Source organism: Thermobia domestica, chromosome 18 (assembly GCF_964235325.1).
Source record: "Thermobia domestica chromosome 18, izTheDome1.hap1.1, whole genome shotgun sequence".
NCBI classification, from domain to species: Eukaryota; Metazoa; Arthropoda; class Insecta; order Zygentoma; family Lepismatidae; genus Thermobia; species Thermobia domestica.
Genome location: NC_137471.1, coordinates 92,479,092 through 92,498,210, shown reverse-complemented (window position 1 = coordinate 92,498,210; position 19,119 = coordinate 92,479,092). Strand labels below are relative to the sequence as shown.

General features: G+C 33.1%; 1 protein-coding gene across 1 annotated transcript in view; it reads right to left on the bottom strand.

The window, feature by feature from the left end:
- Window positions 1–1,006: 1,006 nt before the first annotated feature.
- The window catches only part of RhoGEF64C (Rho guanine nucleotide exchange factor at 64C), a gene marked incomplete in the record, with an annotated part of 487,653 nt that continues 469,540 nt past the window's right edge, over window positions 1,007–19,119 (bottom strand). Inside the window, 5 exon segments of the mRNA XM_081745923.1 lie at window positions 1,007–2,876; window positions 5,902–6,003; window positions 8,559–8,681; window positions 10,085–10,237; window positions 17,229–17,339. Coding sequence (XP_081602049.1) covers window positions 2,748–2,876; window positions 5,902–6,003; window positions 8,559–8,681; window positions 10,085–10,237; window positions 17,229–17,339 — 618 coding nt within the window.

The window sequence follows — 19,119 nt, the reverse complement described above, 5'->3', positions numbered from 1 at the left end:
GTAAGACAGCAAATGGACTTTTCCTCCCCTAGAAAATGCAGGTTTTAGAATAATTTAAATCTTACCTAGAGGCAGAAACGGAAGGAACAGGCTGTTCTATCTGTCCACGGAGATATCGCTGCTGCTATATATGTTATTTTAGTTTTTTTTCCAATGCTTGTATTTGTTATGCCACAGCGAAAACGCCTTCATTGTAGTGGAGAAAGCTATACTTGCACATATTCGTGAGTTGCACGAAACAACAACAGCGAGAGATCTAATCTCCTATTTACCTATGTATTGTAGAAAATATACTAGATGAATGCATAATAATGAAAAAAAGTGTAAAAGTGTATGAAATATCTTCTAGTACATTGTTATCAAGTATTATCTAGCAAATAACACAAGCAAGGTTAAATCCGAGTACCCAAGTTTAAAAAGAATTTCTAAGTCAACCTTTTTGATTCATGTCAAGTAAATTTTCTACGTGAAATATCAATCCAAACAGGAATATAAAGACGACTAATAAATATTGAGTGTTTCTAAAGTCTATTTAGTTTTCTATGAAACAGCATAGAAAAAATGATCCTCTGTATGAGATATACTGGCCTCCCCTGTAGATGTCTTGCTAGTTACGTGAATAAATAAAGCTATTAACGTTTTGTGCGATTCAACTGTTAGCCAGACAGTACTTTTACGACACTGATACAAGTAGTGTGTAGTTTCTCGTTGACATTGTGGGGTCCTCATTCTCGTAATCTCTTACTTATATATATATTCACTCACTCACTCACACTGTGTGATTTGTAGAATCCTTATCGCTAATTGTTCAGGCCTTTGCTTTTTCAGCATACTGTTTTCTAGAAAAATAATAAATAAAGTTTTTAAACCGTAAATACGATATATTGTGCATCCTTTATTACTGACTACTAAAGTCAGTTAGGGGAGTGACTTTAAACCATTTCCTAGGATGATCTGTTGACACCAGTGATGTTCATTTATTAAGTATATAAATAAAATTCAAACAAAATTTATAAATTTTGTATATATTTTTGGTAGGTAACTGTACATCCCATTATTTTTATTTTACAAACTGGTAACTGATAACAACAAAATTACATGATCACATGTGATTTTCTTTTAAGAACTGCACGTCAGAACATATATTCCAATAAATATATTCTGTATTCATACACTGTACACATACTTTGTTTGTGTACACAAATATATATATATCTATCTATCTTTATTAATTTTCTAATAGTTTTTCTCTCCTAACAGACTATTATTACGTTATGTAGCAGAAACTGAATACGTACTTTCACTGAAATCATGAAATTCTAATCGTTATATACTGATGCAGAACGTTATTGTATCATGTTAAAATATATATTTCTACAGGTAGCGGATCTATTAAAATAAACCGCTATTCTTTGTACAGTAATGAACAGATGTTACGGATCAAGTTCTTTATGAATATATACCTATTTATAATATATTTATTATTTATTAAACATAGTTTATATATTTATATATATACTTGAGTTTTACATGTTTATTCTTGGATGAGGCTGAAAAACACATTACACTAATATCACAGTAAGCTTAGATGTAAAGCAAGGAACATCTTTTATAGTACAGAGGGCAGGTCGCAGCCAAAGATATTTCACTATTATTGATATGATATATGATGAAGGCGTCGAAAATTGATACAATACATGCACTCAGCACCATTTTGACAAACAGAAATTCACATTTGAAATAGTTAAAATCTTTACATGTTACTCTAAAAGTCAAAGAACCCTGCGAAATTTGGGCCAAATATGAAAGAATTTGACTCCATAGTTAAGAGTTAGTCGAGACAGATAAAGAACAATATCTGATAACCAAGTTTAGTTAATAATGGTATCGTGATATTATGCTTAATTCCCAGAAAATTGAAGTGAATTAGACATCTTCTTTTTTAAAATTAATCATTATTTTATAGGGTTAAAGATTTAAAGTATTTCCTCATATTCAATATAGTAATAGAAGTCATAATACATAATTTGAACACATGTCATAATTTATAAATAAAACAAAATTGTATATTTCAAGTTTTTTATGATGTGGACGGATTAGGAGATCATTTAAATAACTGTATAATTAATTGGACACACCATAAAGAAACAGTAAACTAATACATGATATTCTCTTCTAATGTTGTATTAGGAATCCTTGTTAAGTTCTCATAATGATATCGGTTTTAGATTATTTATATTTAAGTACTTCTGTTCAATTTATTTACTCTAAAACAAATATACACCATATATTCAATATAAGGCTTGGCTTGGACCAAAAAAAAAAAAAAAAAATCAATTTTGATTCTTACATGAACTAATCTATATTAGCATCTAGTTATTTTAACAAGTATTCTGTATATTAATATAAGTCAAATAAAGCCATAGAAGAACGATAAGTATGACATTTGTAAGTTAAATTCACTTCAATACATTTAAGAATATATATTTTTCATGCATTTAGAGACGCAAACTAAACGGAGTTTCAGACGAAGAAACCCAAAACGTTTGTTAGACACATCAACTACTGATTATGTTGGAATTTAATGGATATATATATATTTAATAAAATGTTAATTATGAAAGTACGAGATGCAGTCTTTTAGACGATAAGTTAGTGATTAATGCAAGTAAGATAAGTGAAGTAACGAATGAATGAATGATGTATTATAATGAGAAAAATCTGCGGCTGATCCTGCCCGAGATTAACTAGTTCCTTGCCATTCCGTTGATCATTATATTTGCTAAAGCATTTCTTCTTCTTCTCCAAGCTCCCAAACCTTGTGCGTGATACTGTAGTTGACGAAACCATATGTGTGTTCTTTGATTGTCATCAGCCTGGAAGAAATATCCACACATTATTACAGAATTGTTACAACAACTTTATTTTTATTATTTATTTATTTATTACCTTCGTTCCTATGAAGCTTGTTCTCCTCGGGTCTACGGCACAGTATGATGTACTTTTAATAATACTATGGAAAAGCAAGAAGATAGACCTACATTATCAATGACTTTGAAAGCGGCAGGAATAAAAAAATCAAGAAAGAACATTTCCATCATTAGAAGAACCGGAAGAGATGCAGATATTAAACATAATTTTCTATCTGATTTTTAAAAATATGTCCTGATCCTCACGGAGGTTATATGAACCACTGGAATATTGCGGGTTTTCTGCCGAAAACAATCTGTTTTCTTACATGAAAGTTTAACTTCTCTTAATGGCAGTTGTTCAACACAGGATATTGCCATGGATTTTAGGTATTAAAATTTGGTTTCACGTGGCAAATAAGCCAACATTTATTTTTGTGTTTACCCTTTCATTGCTGTTCACTAGTTTTTTAATACTTCCTTAATATCCAGAATCCCTCACCTTTCGTTGACTTATTACACCGTGAACTACCGATCGATACGCCAATTTCATAGATTTCAGCTTTTATGTAAAGATTGTGCATAGATACATCTCATGTACTGTATTTTTGTGTTTCAAAAATTTTAATTGCATATTTAAAAACAAACCAAAAAAAATCAAATCTGCCTTTATCGCCAGAATAATACCCGTATAATTGCATTTTTTTACTGTTCATTATTATAAAATTTAATATTAGAATAATAATAAAGTATCTTAAAATATATTAATATCCTCTACAGACGAACAGATTTGAGACGACAACTACCTAAAAAGTTTTATGATCTTAGTAAAATTATGCCAAAGCTAATAAATATAATTACATTTGGATATCACTTAAAAAAAAAAAAGATTTGGTATTTCATACGATTTCTTCTCACAGTGAAGAGGCCAATATACAGAAAGGCCTAAGAGCTCCTACAGTAGCAGTAGATAATGGCGAAAACCTGTTCAGTGTCGTAAAGAAGAAAAAGTATTCATAACCAACGAAAAGCAAGAAAGAGGAAACCATTAGAAAAAAGGCTGATCGAGTAATGTACGAAGAGTAAGCTAGTGATAGCAAATACTCTTTATATATATAAAAATACTCTTTGCGTATATATATAGAAATAGGGTTTGTATACTGGAAAATGACAAGACATCACCAAGGATACCAGACAGATTCGAAACTCGTTACGGAAAGATTCGGAATCAAATTAACTGTGAGAGTTATCCGAGATTGATATATACAGTGATGAGGAATCAGCCGATATTTAAAATTTGGGACAAACACGGAAAACTTAATACGGAAAACTAAAGAACAGATAAATTCGAGAAAGTTTGACGAAAATGACAGTAAACAAGGTAACACAACCAACTAACAAAGGAAGAAATTAATCACGAACAATCGCATTTGAAAGTTGACAGGAAGTTCAGGAAGACTATAAATTAAATAATAATATTTACAAAGAAGAAAAAGTAGCCTGAAACTTCAGAAAAGCAAGATAATGGTCATATTGAAAAAAGGCAGATGCTTACAATGCGAGAATCATACATAAGTTAACTGACGCAAGCTTCAAAACTTAACTTAAGGCATTTGTAGATTTGCAGAAAGTATTTGATAATGCAGCATGAAAAAAAAAAAAAAAAATGTTCAAGATTATGAAAAAGTCAGAAATAACTATAAGTTGTAAAGAAATACATATAACTTGTACAGAGAACAAAAGACAAGAATTGTGAACTAGGAGAGAAGAGGAGGCAGAAACAATTCAGAATGATATCACGCAAGGATGATCATTGCCATCGACTTTGTTTGATCTATATTGAAAAAGCAATAGATGAAAGATATTTACAACTTAGGAATAATTATATACGGACAGGGTACAACACGTTCAGATTTGCAGACGATATCGCGCTTTTTGCAAACCACGAGAAAACATTAGAAATAAGTTCAAATGAAATGCTGTAGGTGCCTGAGAACAAATTCAACATAAACAAAGAGAGCAAAACAGAAGCTGAGATGGGCAAGAAAACCAACAGAAAAAAAGAAAAAGAAAGATCATCTGTTGGAAGAGGTGAAAGAATTCTGTTATTTATTGTAGGAAGTAAAATAACAAGTGATAATACGTGCAAACAAGTTACAAATTCAAAATTACTCAGGCAAAGAAGGCATTTGAAGAAAACCAAATACTTGTGACCAGAAATATCGATGTACCAAGGTAGAACTAAAGAAAAAGTGATGAAAGCCTATGTACGGGTTGTGGTGTTAAATGGAAGAGAAGAAAAGCGAAGATTGATTGGTTTGAAGTTTAACATCCCTTTCAACAACAGATACATGAGACGTGGGCCTACAGCTTAACGTAGGTTCTAAACACGCAACTTATCACCGAGAACTAGATCTGGGTCTCCTCTGTATGATAACCATATAGTCTTAAGAAAGCTCAATAATAACGGATAATGGAAACATTCGAAAATTAGATGAATGGACGATGTGTCAAATGAAAAGTTTAAAAATGATAAGATAAAAAAGAAGTATACTTGAAGATTATTTCGAAAAGAGATATAGGATAATTGAATACATACTAAGGCACGGAAGAATCATGCTATTGGCTATGGAGGCAATTACGAAAGGAAAATTATCCAAAAGTCCGAGATTGAAATATTCGGACCAAAAAATACAAGATATAGAAAAGAAAAACTACAAGGAAACGAATATTTGGAAAGCTCCTTCAAATCAATCGGGAGATTACCGACTCAAGAAGATTCAGTGTTCAATATTTTTAGATTAAGTACATATAAAACTCTTATTAAGTAAATTCAAAAACGTGAGGACATAATTTTCTTTTTTTAAAATGTATTTCCTTAAATATTTGCAACAACACTTAATGACTACAGTTTATGTAAATATTTAGAAATAATAAGAAAGATTTCATGAATAAGTTTAAAATTTATAAAATAAATAAAGAAAAAACTCACCTTAAAAATATATGTATCTTTTGTTGTGAATTCTTGTACTTCAAAACAATCGTCCCAGTCCGGTTCACAGCAGATAATACATTTATCTAAAAACAGTGGTTCCTGAAAATAAAATAACGAGAGAACCATACTGTTGAGTTCAATAATAGTAGTCAAGATACATGAAGCACCTTTGTTTGTCTTAATATAATTTTCATTGTAATTTTACCACTACCATATTCATCGTAGCAATCACAACTTAAAACAGCTACGTTCTTATATATATATCACAAAACTTATATGTATGAATATGACTTGTCTCATTAACTGTTCAGAGGCATGTTTTGTATATACGATTGTATGATTTAAAAATAAGACCAATTACAAATTACACGCGCAACGAGAACTTCTGGATCGAGACCTTCTTTCTTTGAAAAATTGATTCTAAATCACTGAATTGGAGAAAATAAGCAGGACAACTTACAATCTTCATAATGCAGTGTATAATCATGGACGTATATAACCAATATTTCTTGAAACGTGAATCAAATAAGTAAATTTTCTCTGCTGCATGATTCACATAGTAACTTACAAAAATGTAGTTCTGGAATAATGCCATAAATCTGTAGCTATGGAGTACATATAGACTATCTTTACATTATATTGTTAGGTATTGTCAGAAAAAAAATGTAACATTTGTGTATCTAACAATGGTGCATTTTTAGATATGTGTAAATAACTGTAATGAACATGGATAGAAAGCATTACCATTTTCACGTGAGAGGCATTGAAGAGGTGCTGATATAATGCCGAATATCTTCTGAATGCGGAATGCTATAGTTGTCGGGTCAATAGATTACACAGGAAATGTATCCGACAACTATAGTAACGTAGATTGTAGAGGAACAGTTGTCGCGCAACAATGATCAGTATTGACGGATGGAAAATGCACACCGTATTTATCATTTGTGGGAATCCCTGTTGAGCGGCAACCACTGTCTCCCATCTATACGTCATTACATTTGTCGAGCACGATCTCCTCTGTGATCTTTTGACCCGACAGCGATATCTTTTAGCGCTCAGAAGATATTCACCATTATATTAGCACCTTCACTACCTTTTCAATGCCTCTCATGTGAAAACGACGCCACTTTCGATCATGTTTATTTAAATACTTTTTAGCTTAATTTCCCGTCTATTACCATCTTCTCCAGTTTGTCGATGGATTATCTCACGCTCTATATCTGACCAAAACTGATGATGGTTTATCAAGTGCTTCTTGTAATTAATTTAAGTTTCGATCAACCAGCTAGATTTTTAATCTTAAAGGAAAGGTGAATGGTAGAAAGCAATAATAATATAGGGCGGAGCAGAGGAAACGCATGTATTTTTAAACTGCTAGTACTCGGCGACGAGCAGAGATATTGATTTTGAGCGACCGTTGGCAGACAGCTCAGACAATGTGGTTTCAGTTGCTATTGAGCGTTGGAACATAGGGCATCGTGTTTGCAGTCGAGCAGTTTTTAGAAACAATGGTTCTGTGGTCACGGTTCAACGTCTTTTCCATCGAAAATTTAACGTCGAATGTCGACGTACAATTCTAGATCGAAACACTATACTCCGATGGGTTGCAGCGTTCAGGAGTACTGGATCTGTGACGAAAAAGAAACCACCTGGTTTTCCCCGTTCAGTTCGAACTGCCGAAAACGTAGACAGAGTGAAAAGCGCATGTTCTTGCTAGTTCGAGACGATCCGCTAGGCGACAGGTTGTATCGCTGGGTATCGTTGTTTGCTTCATCGCATCTTACATGATGATCTCAATTTTTTATCACAGATCTAGTACTTCTGAACGCTGCAAACCACTGGAGTAAAGGGTTTCTATCTGGGTTTGTACCTCGACGTTCGACATTAAACTTTCGACGAAAGACATTGAACCGTTATAAAAGAATCATAAGCACTGCTCGACCGGAAACACACAATGCTCCATATCGACTGAAACTGCATTTTCTGAGCTGTCTTCCAACGGTCGCTCAAAATCAATACCCCTATTCGTTGTCAAATACTAGCGGTTTAAAAAACATGTGTTTTCTCTGCTCCACCCTGTATTGGTAATTAAAAAAGTTTAAACAATGTATAATTGCTTATAGAATGTCAGGAACACACTAATAACATAATAATGAATTTAACTACCCTTGTACGTATTCCAGTGGTGATGAATATTCGAATATGTCGGATTCATTTTTCCAGTGTCCTTCATTAGAAAAAAATATCAGGTTTAAACATTACTTTGTGCGAAGTTCGTCATCTGCTCTGTAGCAGTAACATCAGTGTAAATAATGAAATAATATTAAACTTAGATTACTTATCCGAAGCTGTAATTATGAACCACCAATTATAGTGAAGATATCACACTCTTATTCAACACTACAGAATTATATATTTATCTATGAAAGTTAAGTAACTAGTATAGTAGTAACTAGTACTAATACCTGTTTTCTTAGTATTGCAGATAGATCAAAATAATATTGCTATTTTATGAGGGTCTTGTGAAATCGTCCAATTCACTAAACAGAAGACATCTTAGAAAGAACTGTGTTTTCTATGGAGATCTTTAGAATATGTGTCTCCATAGGAATACGTACGAAGTTGAGTAAATTCACTGTTTAAGCCCTACTTACCCTGAGCAAAGAGTAGCGGCCACCTTTATCTTTGACTAGCAGCAATGTGGCTTCACGTATCCCTGTCTTCTTAGGGAACAGAAGTTCTTCTTCTGGAATGTCGGGACGATATTCCGATGTTGGCTGGAAAATTAAGATAGAACTTACATTTAAAATTTAACTTTAGATATATAAAACTACTGATTAATATGTCATCCCTTTTATTCTTATTTTTTCTTTTGAATGTGTCATCCCTTAACAGACATCTTTATTATACGGATTTTATTTGTCCTGGGAAAAATGTACTTTTATGGGAGAGAACCTTGTCTTTTACGGACATGGACAGTCCTTTTTTATCCCCGATATTTTAATAATGTTTTCATAATGGACAGGAATTATTCTCAGCTAATACTTATTTAGTAGAGAAAACATTTCCTACAATATAAGAATAAATTTTCAATTGATCTCTTCAACTGACTCAGCAATTAGAAGCATCCAGCAATATGAATAGTGAATGTTGACAATGGTGCCAGAACAAGTAACAGGAGTGATATAATCAAATTTCATTAATACATTGCGCATGACGTAACGTAAGTTGTCACTACAAGATTAAAAAGTTTATATCGAATAAAAACTCGACAAGCGCAAAAAACAGTTTCTGGGCTTGTAATAAATACACAGTGTAATAAGAACATATGACGAAATTTAACCTACAGATTTTCCATGTTAGACTAGCTAATATTCACAAAATGTTTTCGGGAGTTATTTTGTAATCGTTATACAAACCCAAAATTATTGAAATTGCAACTATATTTAGTGCACACTTGAGAATTTTCGGGGCACGTGTTCTGGCTCCTTCAATATTTCACTCTGGACATCAGCTTTCATTTATAGGTTTTCCCAAATCAGCGAAAATTACACAGAAAGCAGGATTTTGATGCTATCAAAAAGGAGATGCAGAAAAATAAAAGCTCGATTTGATTAATACCATAAAATTACCTGAGGATATTGACTGGAATCATCTTTAGCCTTTTTTTTTTTTTTAATTATTCGGGTAAGTCAAAGTGGCCTATGGACACTTTGTAGGTAGGCTCCACACTTTCTGACACGTACAAGAGGCAATGTGTCAGCACTACTCTACAGCTTGTCTTTACCTCCTGACTGTCTCGTATACTCATTTGACGTAGGCTAGGAGAACCCTATGGACAAGGGTAACAACGAAAGTGAACCCCGCCTTACTTGGAACTAAACTCAAGAGAATACGGTTGGTAAGTAGACGCCTTATCGACTGTACTATCGAAGAATTTTCAGAAACTATACAAATATTTAATTGCTATACTGTATGGTGATTTTCTACCTCTTTACGTACAATCAGTGCCATCAAAGCATCTTTCATTGTTGTATAATTCGTCCCCTAAATCTGTGATATAATAATTGATTTATACACGTCTTCTCAATAATAAGTAATATCTCTGGAAAATTTTATCTCGCACGTTTTTTTATTTTTTTTTTTTTAAGGGATGAGGTAATTGTAAAGAGTTACGTACCTTTCCATAAGTAACTAATAAAGCATTAACTTGATTTAACTTAATAGTTTTCCCTTTCCGCCAATTGCTGTCAGTGGGTTGTGTATACAGAAGTTTTCCTTCCATTACAAATCGTACTTCGTCATGGTTCCATTCAAGTACATCAAGTGCCATCTGTTGAAGAAATTATATGTATATACATAAATAGAGATATAGTTACTAGCTAATATATATACAGGAAGTAAATTAATCATTTTTCGAAACTACACAAAGGACTTCTTACAGATTAATCTATTATACAGAATGTGTTATTTAATAGTAGTTGCACTAAGTTGACAAGAACTTTCTTTATGAATATTCCTTATACAGCCATGAAATTTATTATGCAATTTTACATCAATACAGACATATAACTTTTCATACACAGATGTTTGCTGATACACGGTAGGTAAATTATCTTTTTCACGCGCAGAAAATATTTGTGAATATCACCATCTGTTTTAATATTATCCAAGTGCTCCCATATAATTTTAAGTAGTTCAAATATGTATAATAAAGGAACTGTCATCCTGTTGAATAATGCAAATAGTTTCTTACAGCTTATGCATCTCGATGTATTTATAATGAATCTTGTGACACATTTTTGTTGTTTGAATATATTCTGGATTTGTATACAATATATAAGATGATTTACTCGAAAATGATACAAACAGGATTGCATGAAAGGAGGTGGTTTACGCGGTAATGCAGTAACAAGAATGGACCAACGGGAACAGCCTCTTCCTCCACACAATTAAAATCATTATATATTAATACATTATACTTTCATGTTTTAATTTGGTATATCTTATAACTATTATTGTACAGTCAGAAACAATATTAAGTATAGGTTGGAGGTATAAGAAATAATAGCTACAACTCATACTTAATATTGTTTCTGACTATAATTAAAATTGATAATGCTAAAATTTATCTGTCAAATTATTTACAAGCTGAAGTAGCCGTTTATTGCTCGCTAAAAGACAAACGAAAGTATGAAGCAAATATAACCCTCTAGCTGGAACTTCGTCCAACTCGGTGGTGTACGTTTAAATTAGCGGATGTATCTGAACATGATACGATAAATGAGGCAGGGGCCCTTTTAATGGAAGAAATTTTACGAGGTTTTCTAATTCCTTTTCACCATAACAGCACTAGTTTTCATTTTGTGAAATGAAATTTTTGAGTTTTACGTCCCACGATTATGCCGGCTAGGCTAAAGGAGACTGTGATGACGAGAAATAAATGAAATGGCAGAATGAAGAAAGTGGAGTAAATGTTAGAACCCCGAGGAAACCCACGCACACGGTGTTCGTCCACCATAAGATCAAGCGAGCTGGAATCGAACCAGGGATCCCATGCACCAGAGGTGAACGCTCTATCCCTGAGCTACCAGACCCTTAGTTTCCATTTTGTTACTATTGTTTCAATGCTAATTAAGATGAATGGAATTTAACCATCATGCTCTTTAGGCCAAGAGATGGATGATTAAAGCAAATTAATGAATTGGTGGAATAAGAAAGTATGAACAAACAAAAGGGGCGTGAGAAATTTTACGTTCACGATGTTATCTACCACGAGACATGATCGGAGATTGAACTAGGAACTGTTCGTACTAGAGCCAATAAACATTCAATCACTCAGCTACCATGCCCCCAATTGCTTCAATGTGTCAACATTGGGACTACATCGTAAGACAATATAATCACTGTGAAGCAAAGAAAAGTTTACAGACAGTAGAGAGTTCTCTTCTGTAATGCTTTTCTTTCATACTCTAGCGATTAAACAGGTAGTATTGATGAATTGTGAAGTTCTTGTACGGCCGATTAAATTATTTATCTTAAAAAAGAAAAAAAGTTAACAAACTGGTAACATTGCTGCCGGCAAATACTGTAATAAAGACTAGAATATTAACAAGATCTACTGTTCCACTTAATAAGAGTATCTCCTTTTTTGTTTACATTGTTTCACTTTTTTTCATACCATTATTTTCTAATTGACAACAAAATAATGAAGAGGCAATGGTGTGTATACAAATTCACTCATCGACTTGCGTTACGCTGTGTTAACAATACGATATCTTGATTTTAAAAAAAACTACTACTACTACTTATTTATTCTGGCAATCATTGCAACGAAGCAGCGAAAGACTTTCTCCTAACGAACCGAACGCAAAAGAGAGACAGACAGAAAAACATATACAAGCACACAACTAATATGCCGAGCTGTGAAAGTTAAGAGAAGTCCTGACAGCAGGTGTACCAGCAACGAAGGCCAGGTATGAAGAAAAAAGAAAGAAAGAAAAAAAAGGTAAAGAAAAATGAAAGTATTTTAATACAACATTTTTACCAGTCAATGTTATAGCCAGGGAAGAGGAAAATACTTCTATACGCAAAAATTGTTTAAAACTGTTTACTCTTCTAGCGAAGTCACGTCACGACTTTGCCTTTTCTTTACTAAAGGCGGTGTGGTCAGCATTAAAACGCAGTCTAAAGATTTGCTAGATTCTTCTTTGACAATTACAAGAGAAAGTAATATACACAGACAGAAATCGTATAAGAACTATTCAAATATTGTAAAAAATAAATAAATAAATAAATAAACTAAAAATAAAGAATACAGTATATTGTTTGTGATAAAATATTATGATCATAATGAAGAATTTGGTTTCCGTATATGAATTCTTTTGGATATTACTCTATTAACACAAATTAGGCTTCAATTTTCGGTGTGGCTGCAAACTGTAATTTTTACCACGCCTTCACCTCAAGCTGAAAAACAAAATTTTCACTGAAGATAAGAGAAAGCCTTTTTTCTGCCTGAATAAAAGAAGCTAAAGAGAAAATCAAATGTTGTATATTCATCGTCATCATCCGATACTTACGCATTCTCTACTGAGAACTTGTGCATTCTCTAATATGACAGGAAAATTACTACCTAAAGAATCTTATATCAATGACTTATCTCATTCTGCTAATGATTTGTGTAACTAATTGATTATGCATTTACTTTCTACACAGATACACGCATTGTTCTTATAGAAAAATGTTTGAATTAAAATTTCAACATCAATCAAGGAAAATAATTTCGAAAGTATAGTTAAACTATAATTACTTGTCCGTAATGTCGAAAGAATGAAAGTATATTTGAAATAAAATGAAAGGCTTACCGCGTTAGCATCGATATCTTGTGAATAACTGAAGCGTTCTATGGAAGCTACTGTTGGATGATATTTTGTGTTAAAGTGAACGTTGTCATTTCAAAAATGCATATTTATAGATTTCTTTTCCATTCTGATTTTTCAAATTTTTAATTTTCTTCATTTTATAAGATGATAGTTTATTTATACTATCATGCCTGTGTTTATAAATAGGCAGGCTGGGCACATTCCCAGGGGTGTATGGGACAGAGAGGTGCCACTAGGTGTTTTAAGTATGAGTGCTAAACCAAGATTTTAGAATATAAAAATCAAAATGCAAACACAAAGAAGTAATTATATATATTTTGAAATCTAATTATGTCGAATAGTATTATACGGGGCTCTGAAAGCGGAAAACCTAATTATGCTTTGTTAGAATTCAAGCATCGAAAGATTTCTCGTTTCACAACAGGGCTAGGCGTCAAGAAGCTTGCAGAAGGTTATAAACAAATTCATAGAAATCGGAGTCGGTGGGTGTCATACACAAAGAGAGAGAATATGCTAGGTGGGAAGTACGTAAAAAATAGGAAGTACAATTTCAACTAATTGTTACTCGTTAACTATTGACACACTTAGAAATTATGGTTTTTAACAGTTGCCGGTAGCCCGTCTGGGAAACACTGAGATCATAAGATAGATAATAAAAAGCTCCTTCGTTGGAGACTTAAGGAACAAAACTCCTCCCAAATAAAAACTGCTATATTACGGTACTAAGGAGGGAAAGGGACCCAGGGTGTTGTTATCGTAAGAAAAAAAAAGTATATCACAAGATGTGATATGATTACAGCGGAAGTTTCTTCACCACCCTTGAGAAAGACGAAATTATTAGTTGAAACAGCACGGTTATTCATTAAATGTCGACACTTACAAGGTAAATCTTTAATTTTTATTCTAGACAAATTGTTGTCAAATTTGTCTAGATATCAATAAAATATTGTGTCAGTTGCTAATAAACCAACACATAACAATTTCAACTTGCGAGCATCATGTCATTTTCATCAGACTATATACACACATTTTGAAAAATCTCCAACATCTGATTAAATATGCAGTAGATTAACAAAATAAGGAGCAATAAGACAGATTAAAGAAGTAAAAACCGCGTTTCCCCTAACTAAAGTAACTACTTACGTGTCAGCAATTACAATTTTCACCTCGATTTGATATGATTTATGGTTACGTTTATTAGAACTTCAACTTAATTAGTGGATACAAAAAGAATTTCCACATATATATATTCAATATACCAATTAGATAGTAAAAACAATAAAACTATATTTTGTATGTCTTTTATATAAGTACAGTACGAACAGTCAATTATGTATAATTTATTCTACAACAGCTTCTAAAACCCTTTTGCATCAAACGATTCAATCATTACGTTATTAAACAAAGATTACACTGTTTGTCATTACATCTCACAAAGGACTATAGAAAGACTGATGGATTTTAGTTTAAGTGATGTGTGGGAAGCATATCGCTCCCATGACAGTTATTTTTGGCTTTATAAACCGAAAAGCTCAGTATCTCTTAGTTTAAATTGCCTTCTGATTGTTTCACTGGGAATCGAATCTGAGACCACGTGCGCAAACTATCGGATTTATGGGAGTATGTAATTATTATTTACAATTCAGTTTTTAATAATATTTTTGGACAAAGGAAAAATTAATATTATTTCAATTTATATTATAAAACTACATGCAGTCTTCTGGTGTAATGTTCGACACGTGTCTCTCCGGAACAGAACTCTCCTGTGATATTGTGAATGTAGATACAAGTTTTTCAAGATGATGCATTAGGTAATATTTACAATTTGCTCTAAGCCACAAGGACATAATTTATATCTGTTACTGAAGGAGTGACACGTAATTTTCTTTCTGATAACAGAAAATTCTTCTGACATTCTATTGCCCTGGCAGTCTTCCAGATACCAATTATATAAAGAGAAAAAAGAAAATAAATAATATTAAAAAAATGCAAAAGATACGAAACTTACCAACCTTAGTGGCATTAAAGTGTCAAAAAGTCTTAAGGGTAAATCGATACATATCCGACAAATTTTAAATATTTTCTGAGTAATATTTCGAAAGAGGTTTTACGAATACCCATTCACTTGTATAAGCAGAGGCAAATTTGAAGCAAATTTAAAATTTATCAATTTGAAGGGTTTATTTTTGATATCCCAATATACTAAGCGTAGTTTATAACTTTTATGAACAAAAATCGAAAACTGGAAATTGCTCGAAACTGCTCTAACCATAGGGACAGACCTCACGGAATGATACTAACCTGACAATATGTCATTTTATTCAAGTAAATCATGATTTATTAATTTTTAAAAATATCTTTTTTAGCCACATGAAGTACGTATACATCTTTGTTTCTGGAGCCGAACAAATTTACTTCAATATCTAGTAACTTGAATATAATTATCTTTTTTAAAAAAATCATTGCTACTTTAACGCTATCCTCATTTCATACTTTCCTGTGTATTCGAGGTGTTCTTATGTTGAGTTACCCTATTTCTGTTTGTTCTTACAGTAACTTGGCTTCAAAGTTCGAGAACAAAAACTAAAAAATAAAATTTTAACTTTGGTTTAAACAATAATGACCACGTTATTGCACAGGCATTGTGTGGCAGTAGCTGACAAGGAGTTGCTAAAAGCGAATGAATTTCATTTGAAGAATTAACATTTACTGGTAAATAAAGTAAAAAAGTAACTGCAGCACAGGACTAACTGATGTTTGATGTAATCTGATAGTTGACTCGTGTCAAGCTAATTTTGATGATTTTGTGTATCCGTGACTTCCTTGTGAGACAAGCAGTTCAAATTTTATATTCTTAACTGTGTTGAATACGGTATCTATGTAATCGTTGTTGTTTTAGCTAATTGATTTATAAAATAATTTTCTTTTCTGTTTTCTTTGAAATGAACTGGAGTTTTAACGATGTGATTTCATTGATTTCTTAATGTAATTGAACTTCTCTTGTTTTCTCAAAATTAATTTTCATTATTAGAACTGTAATGTGGGATTCATAAGATTTTAGTATTAGCACGTATATACGTTACCCCACACCATAACTTCTGAATGAAAGTGAATTTTTGAATTCTGTTTTCTGTAGTAGACTTGTAGAGTAGGGTGGGCCAAAAAAAATTTCAAGTCGTAATACAGCGAAAAAGTTGCAAATTGGAGAGACTAAAAAGGGGTAAAAACAAACAAACAAACAAAAAAGAAAGAAAGAAAGAAAATCGGTTTATATCTTCCCGTCGCGCATGTGGTCTAAAATTTGCCAAAATTTAAAAAAAAATCGTTTTTACGATATTTTTTTCTTACTAATGGTCTAAAATAATTTGTTTTTAAGCATTTAAATTTCTTTTCAATAAAGAAAGAATGTAAGTTGTTAGTATTTTTTCCTTGAACTGTGATCTACCTTTATTTGTAATTTTTCTCCAGTATTTCATTTGAAGGTAATACGCAACCGGAAGATGTTGATGGATTTAAAGAATATTTAAACTTTATTTTCTGTGGTACTCGCACGTGAGAATTGGAGCTATTACATTCGGGAAGAGGCTCATTTCAAAATGTTAAAAATTATCGTAAAAATGTGCATTTTTCCAAATTTCGGCGAACTTTAGAACACATGTGCGACCGGAACATGTAAACCGATATTATTTTTGTTACTCCTTTGTAGTCTCCCCAATTCGCAACTTTGCCGCAGTATTAAGATTTGATGTATATATATATATATATATATATATATATATATATATATATATATATATATATATATATAAATTTGGACAGTGGTTTCTAGTTTATTCGGATACATTACTTAAATATATTATTATCATACTTGTATATTCTATGCACTTTCTTTTATATTGTTAGATTAAGAATAAGTGTAAAAAACGACTCAATACTTACCTTTCTTAACTTGATGTTAACTATATCTGTTTCACTGTTGGATCTTTTGTACGGGACATTGATATTTGATATTCTTCTCCACAATTTTGTGGTACTGATGTCTTTCGCTTCCTGCAAATGTAGAAAAAGAACATTTATAATATGAACAAAACAGTTTTAAAATCATTTCTGAAAATTACATGAAATAAATATTTGAGATTGAAACCAACGTTTGCAAGATAATGGTTGTTTTCATCAGAGGAAAGAAGGCAACGAACATAGAACTAATTGAAAGAAATATGATTGAACAATAACGTTGAGACTGAACTCTGTAATGTTACCGTCTGTGATTTTTCTTTTTAAGGCAAGTCATAGCGCACCACTTTTATAGGAGTAACTTCATCAATGTAGGAGGGTGTTGCTAGAAGACGATCGGCTAAAGTGCGCCTGATAACTCAACCAGACATTTTTTTTAGTTGAGTGATATGTTGTCAGAACATCAATTTCCATTGTTGCTATTTTTGATTTGTTTGTTCGGGGTTCGATATTTCTTAATCGAAGAAGCTCCTCAGTTGAGATTAACATCTCCAGTGAGAACTAGATTATGACATTAATTCAAGGTTTGCCAGCTGTTATCCTTATCAATATCCTGTTTATAATACTAGGAATGCAATGGATGTACCCGATTGCAATGAAATGAGCTGAGCGAGCTTAAACTACGTAATCATTCCTGGCCATTATGCAATAATAAATGCCATTTTTAATTGTTGACAAAAAAATCGCGTGAAAACTTTTTCCCCATGTTAAGTCTATGCAAGCGTTTTTCGGTGATTATTCCTCGATGGTACATCGGATTTTTGATTTCGACCTATGTTGTCACTCAGCACGACATACTCTATCAGCGTGCTAAGTTTGGTTGAGATCGGCCAAACGGTCTAGGAGGAAGCGTTTTTCGGTGATTATTCCTCGATGGTACATCGGATTTTTGATTTCGACCTATGTTGTCACTCAGCACGACATACTCTATCAGCGTGCTAAGTTTGGTTGAGATCGGCCAAACGGTCTAGGAGGAGTTCGCGGACAACCAAACGGCTAACCCGAGTATAAGAGCTTCGCTTCGCTCAGCTCAAAAACGGTCTAGGAGGAAGCGTTTTTCGGTGATTATTCCTGATGGTACATCGGATTTTTGATTTCGACCTATGTTGTCACTCAGCACGACATACTCTATCAGCGTGCTAAGTTTGGTTGAGATCGGCCAAACGGTCTAGGAGGAGTTCGCGGACAACCAAACGGCTAACCCGAGTATAAGAGCTTCGCTTCGCTCAGCTCAAAAACGGTCTAGGAGGAAGCGTTTTTCGGTGATTATTCCTGATGGTACATCGGATTTTTGATTTCGACCTATGTTGTCACTCAGCACGACATACTCTATCAGCGTGCTAAGTTTGGTTGAGATCGGCCAAACGGTCTAGGAGGAAGCGTTTTTCGGTGATTATTCCTCGATGGTACATCGGATTTTTGATTTCGACCTATGTTGTCACTCAGCACGACATACTCTATCAGCGTGCTAAGTTTGGTTGAGATCGGCCAAACGGTCTAGGAGGAGTTCGCGGACAACCAAACGGCTAACCCGAGTATAAGAGCTTCGCTTCGCTCAGCTCAAAAACGGTCTAGGAGGAAGCGTTTTTCGGTGATTATTCCTGATGGTACATCGGATTTTTGATTTCGACCTATGTTGTCACTCAGCACGACATACTCTATCAGCGTGCTAAGTTTGGTTGAGATCGGCCAAACGGTCTAGGAGGAGTTCGCGGACAACCAAACGGCTAACCCGAGTATAAGAGCTTCGCTTCGCTCAGCTCAATAAAAATATGTCAGGTTGCGTAACGCTAATTCCTAATAGTACACAGCGAAT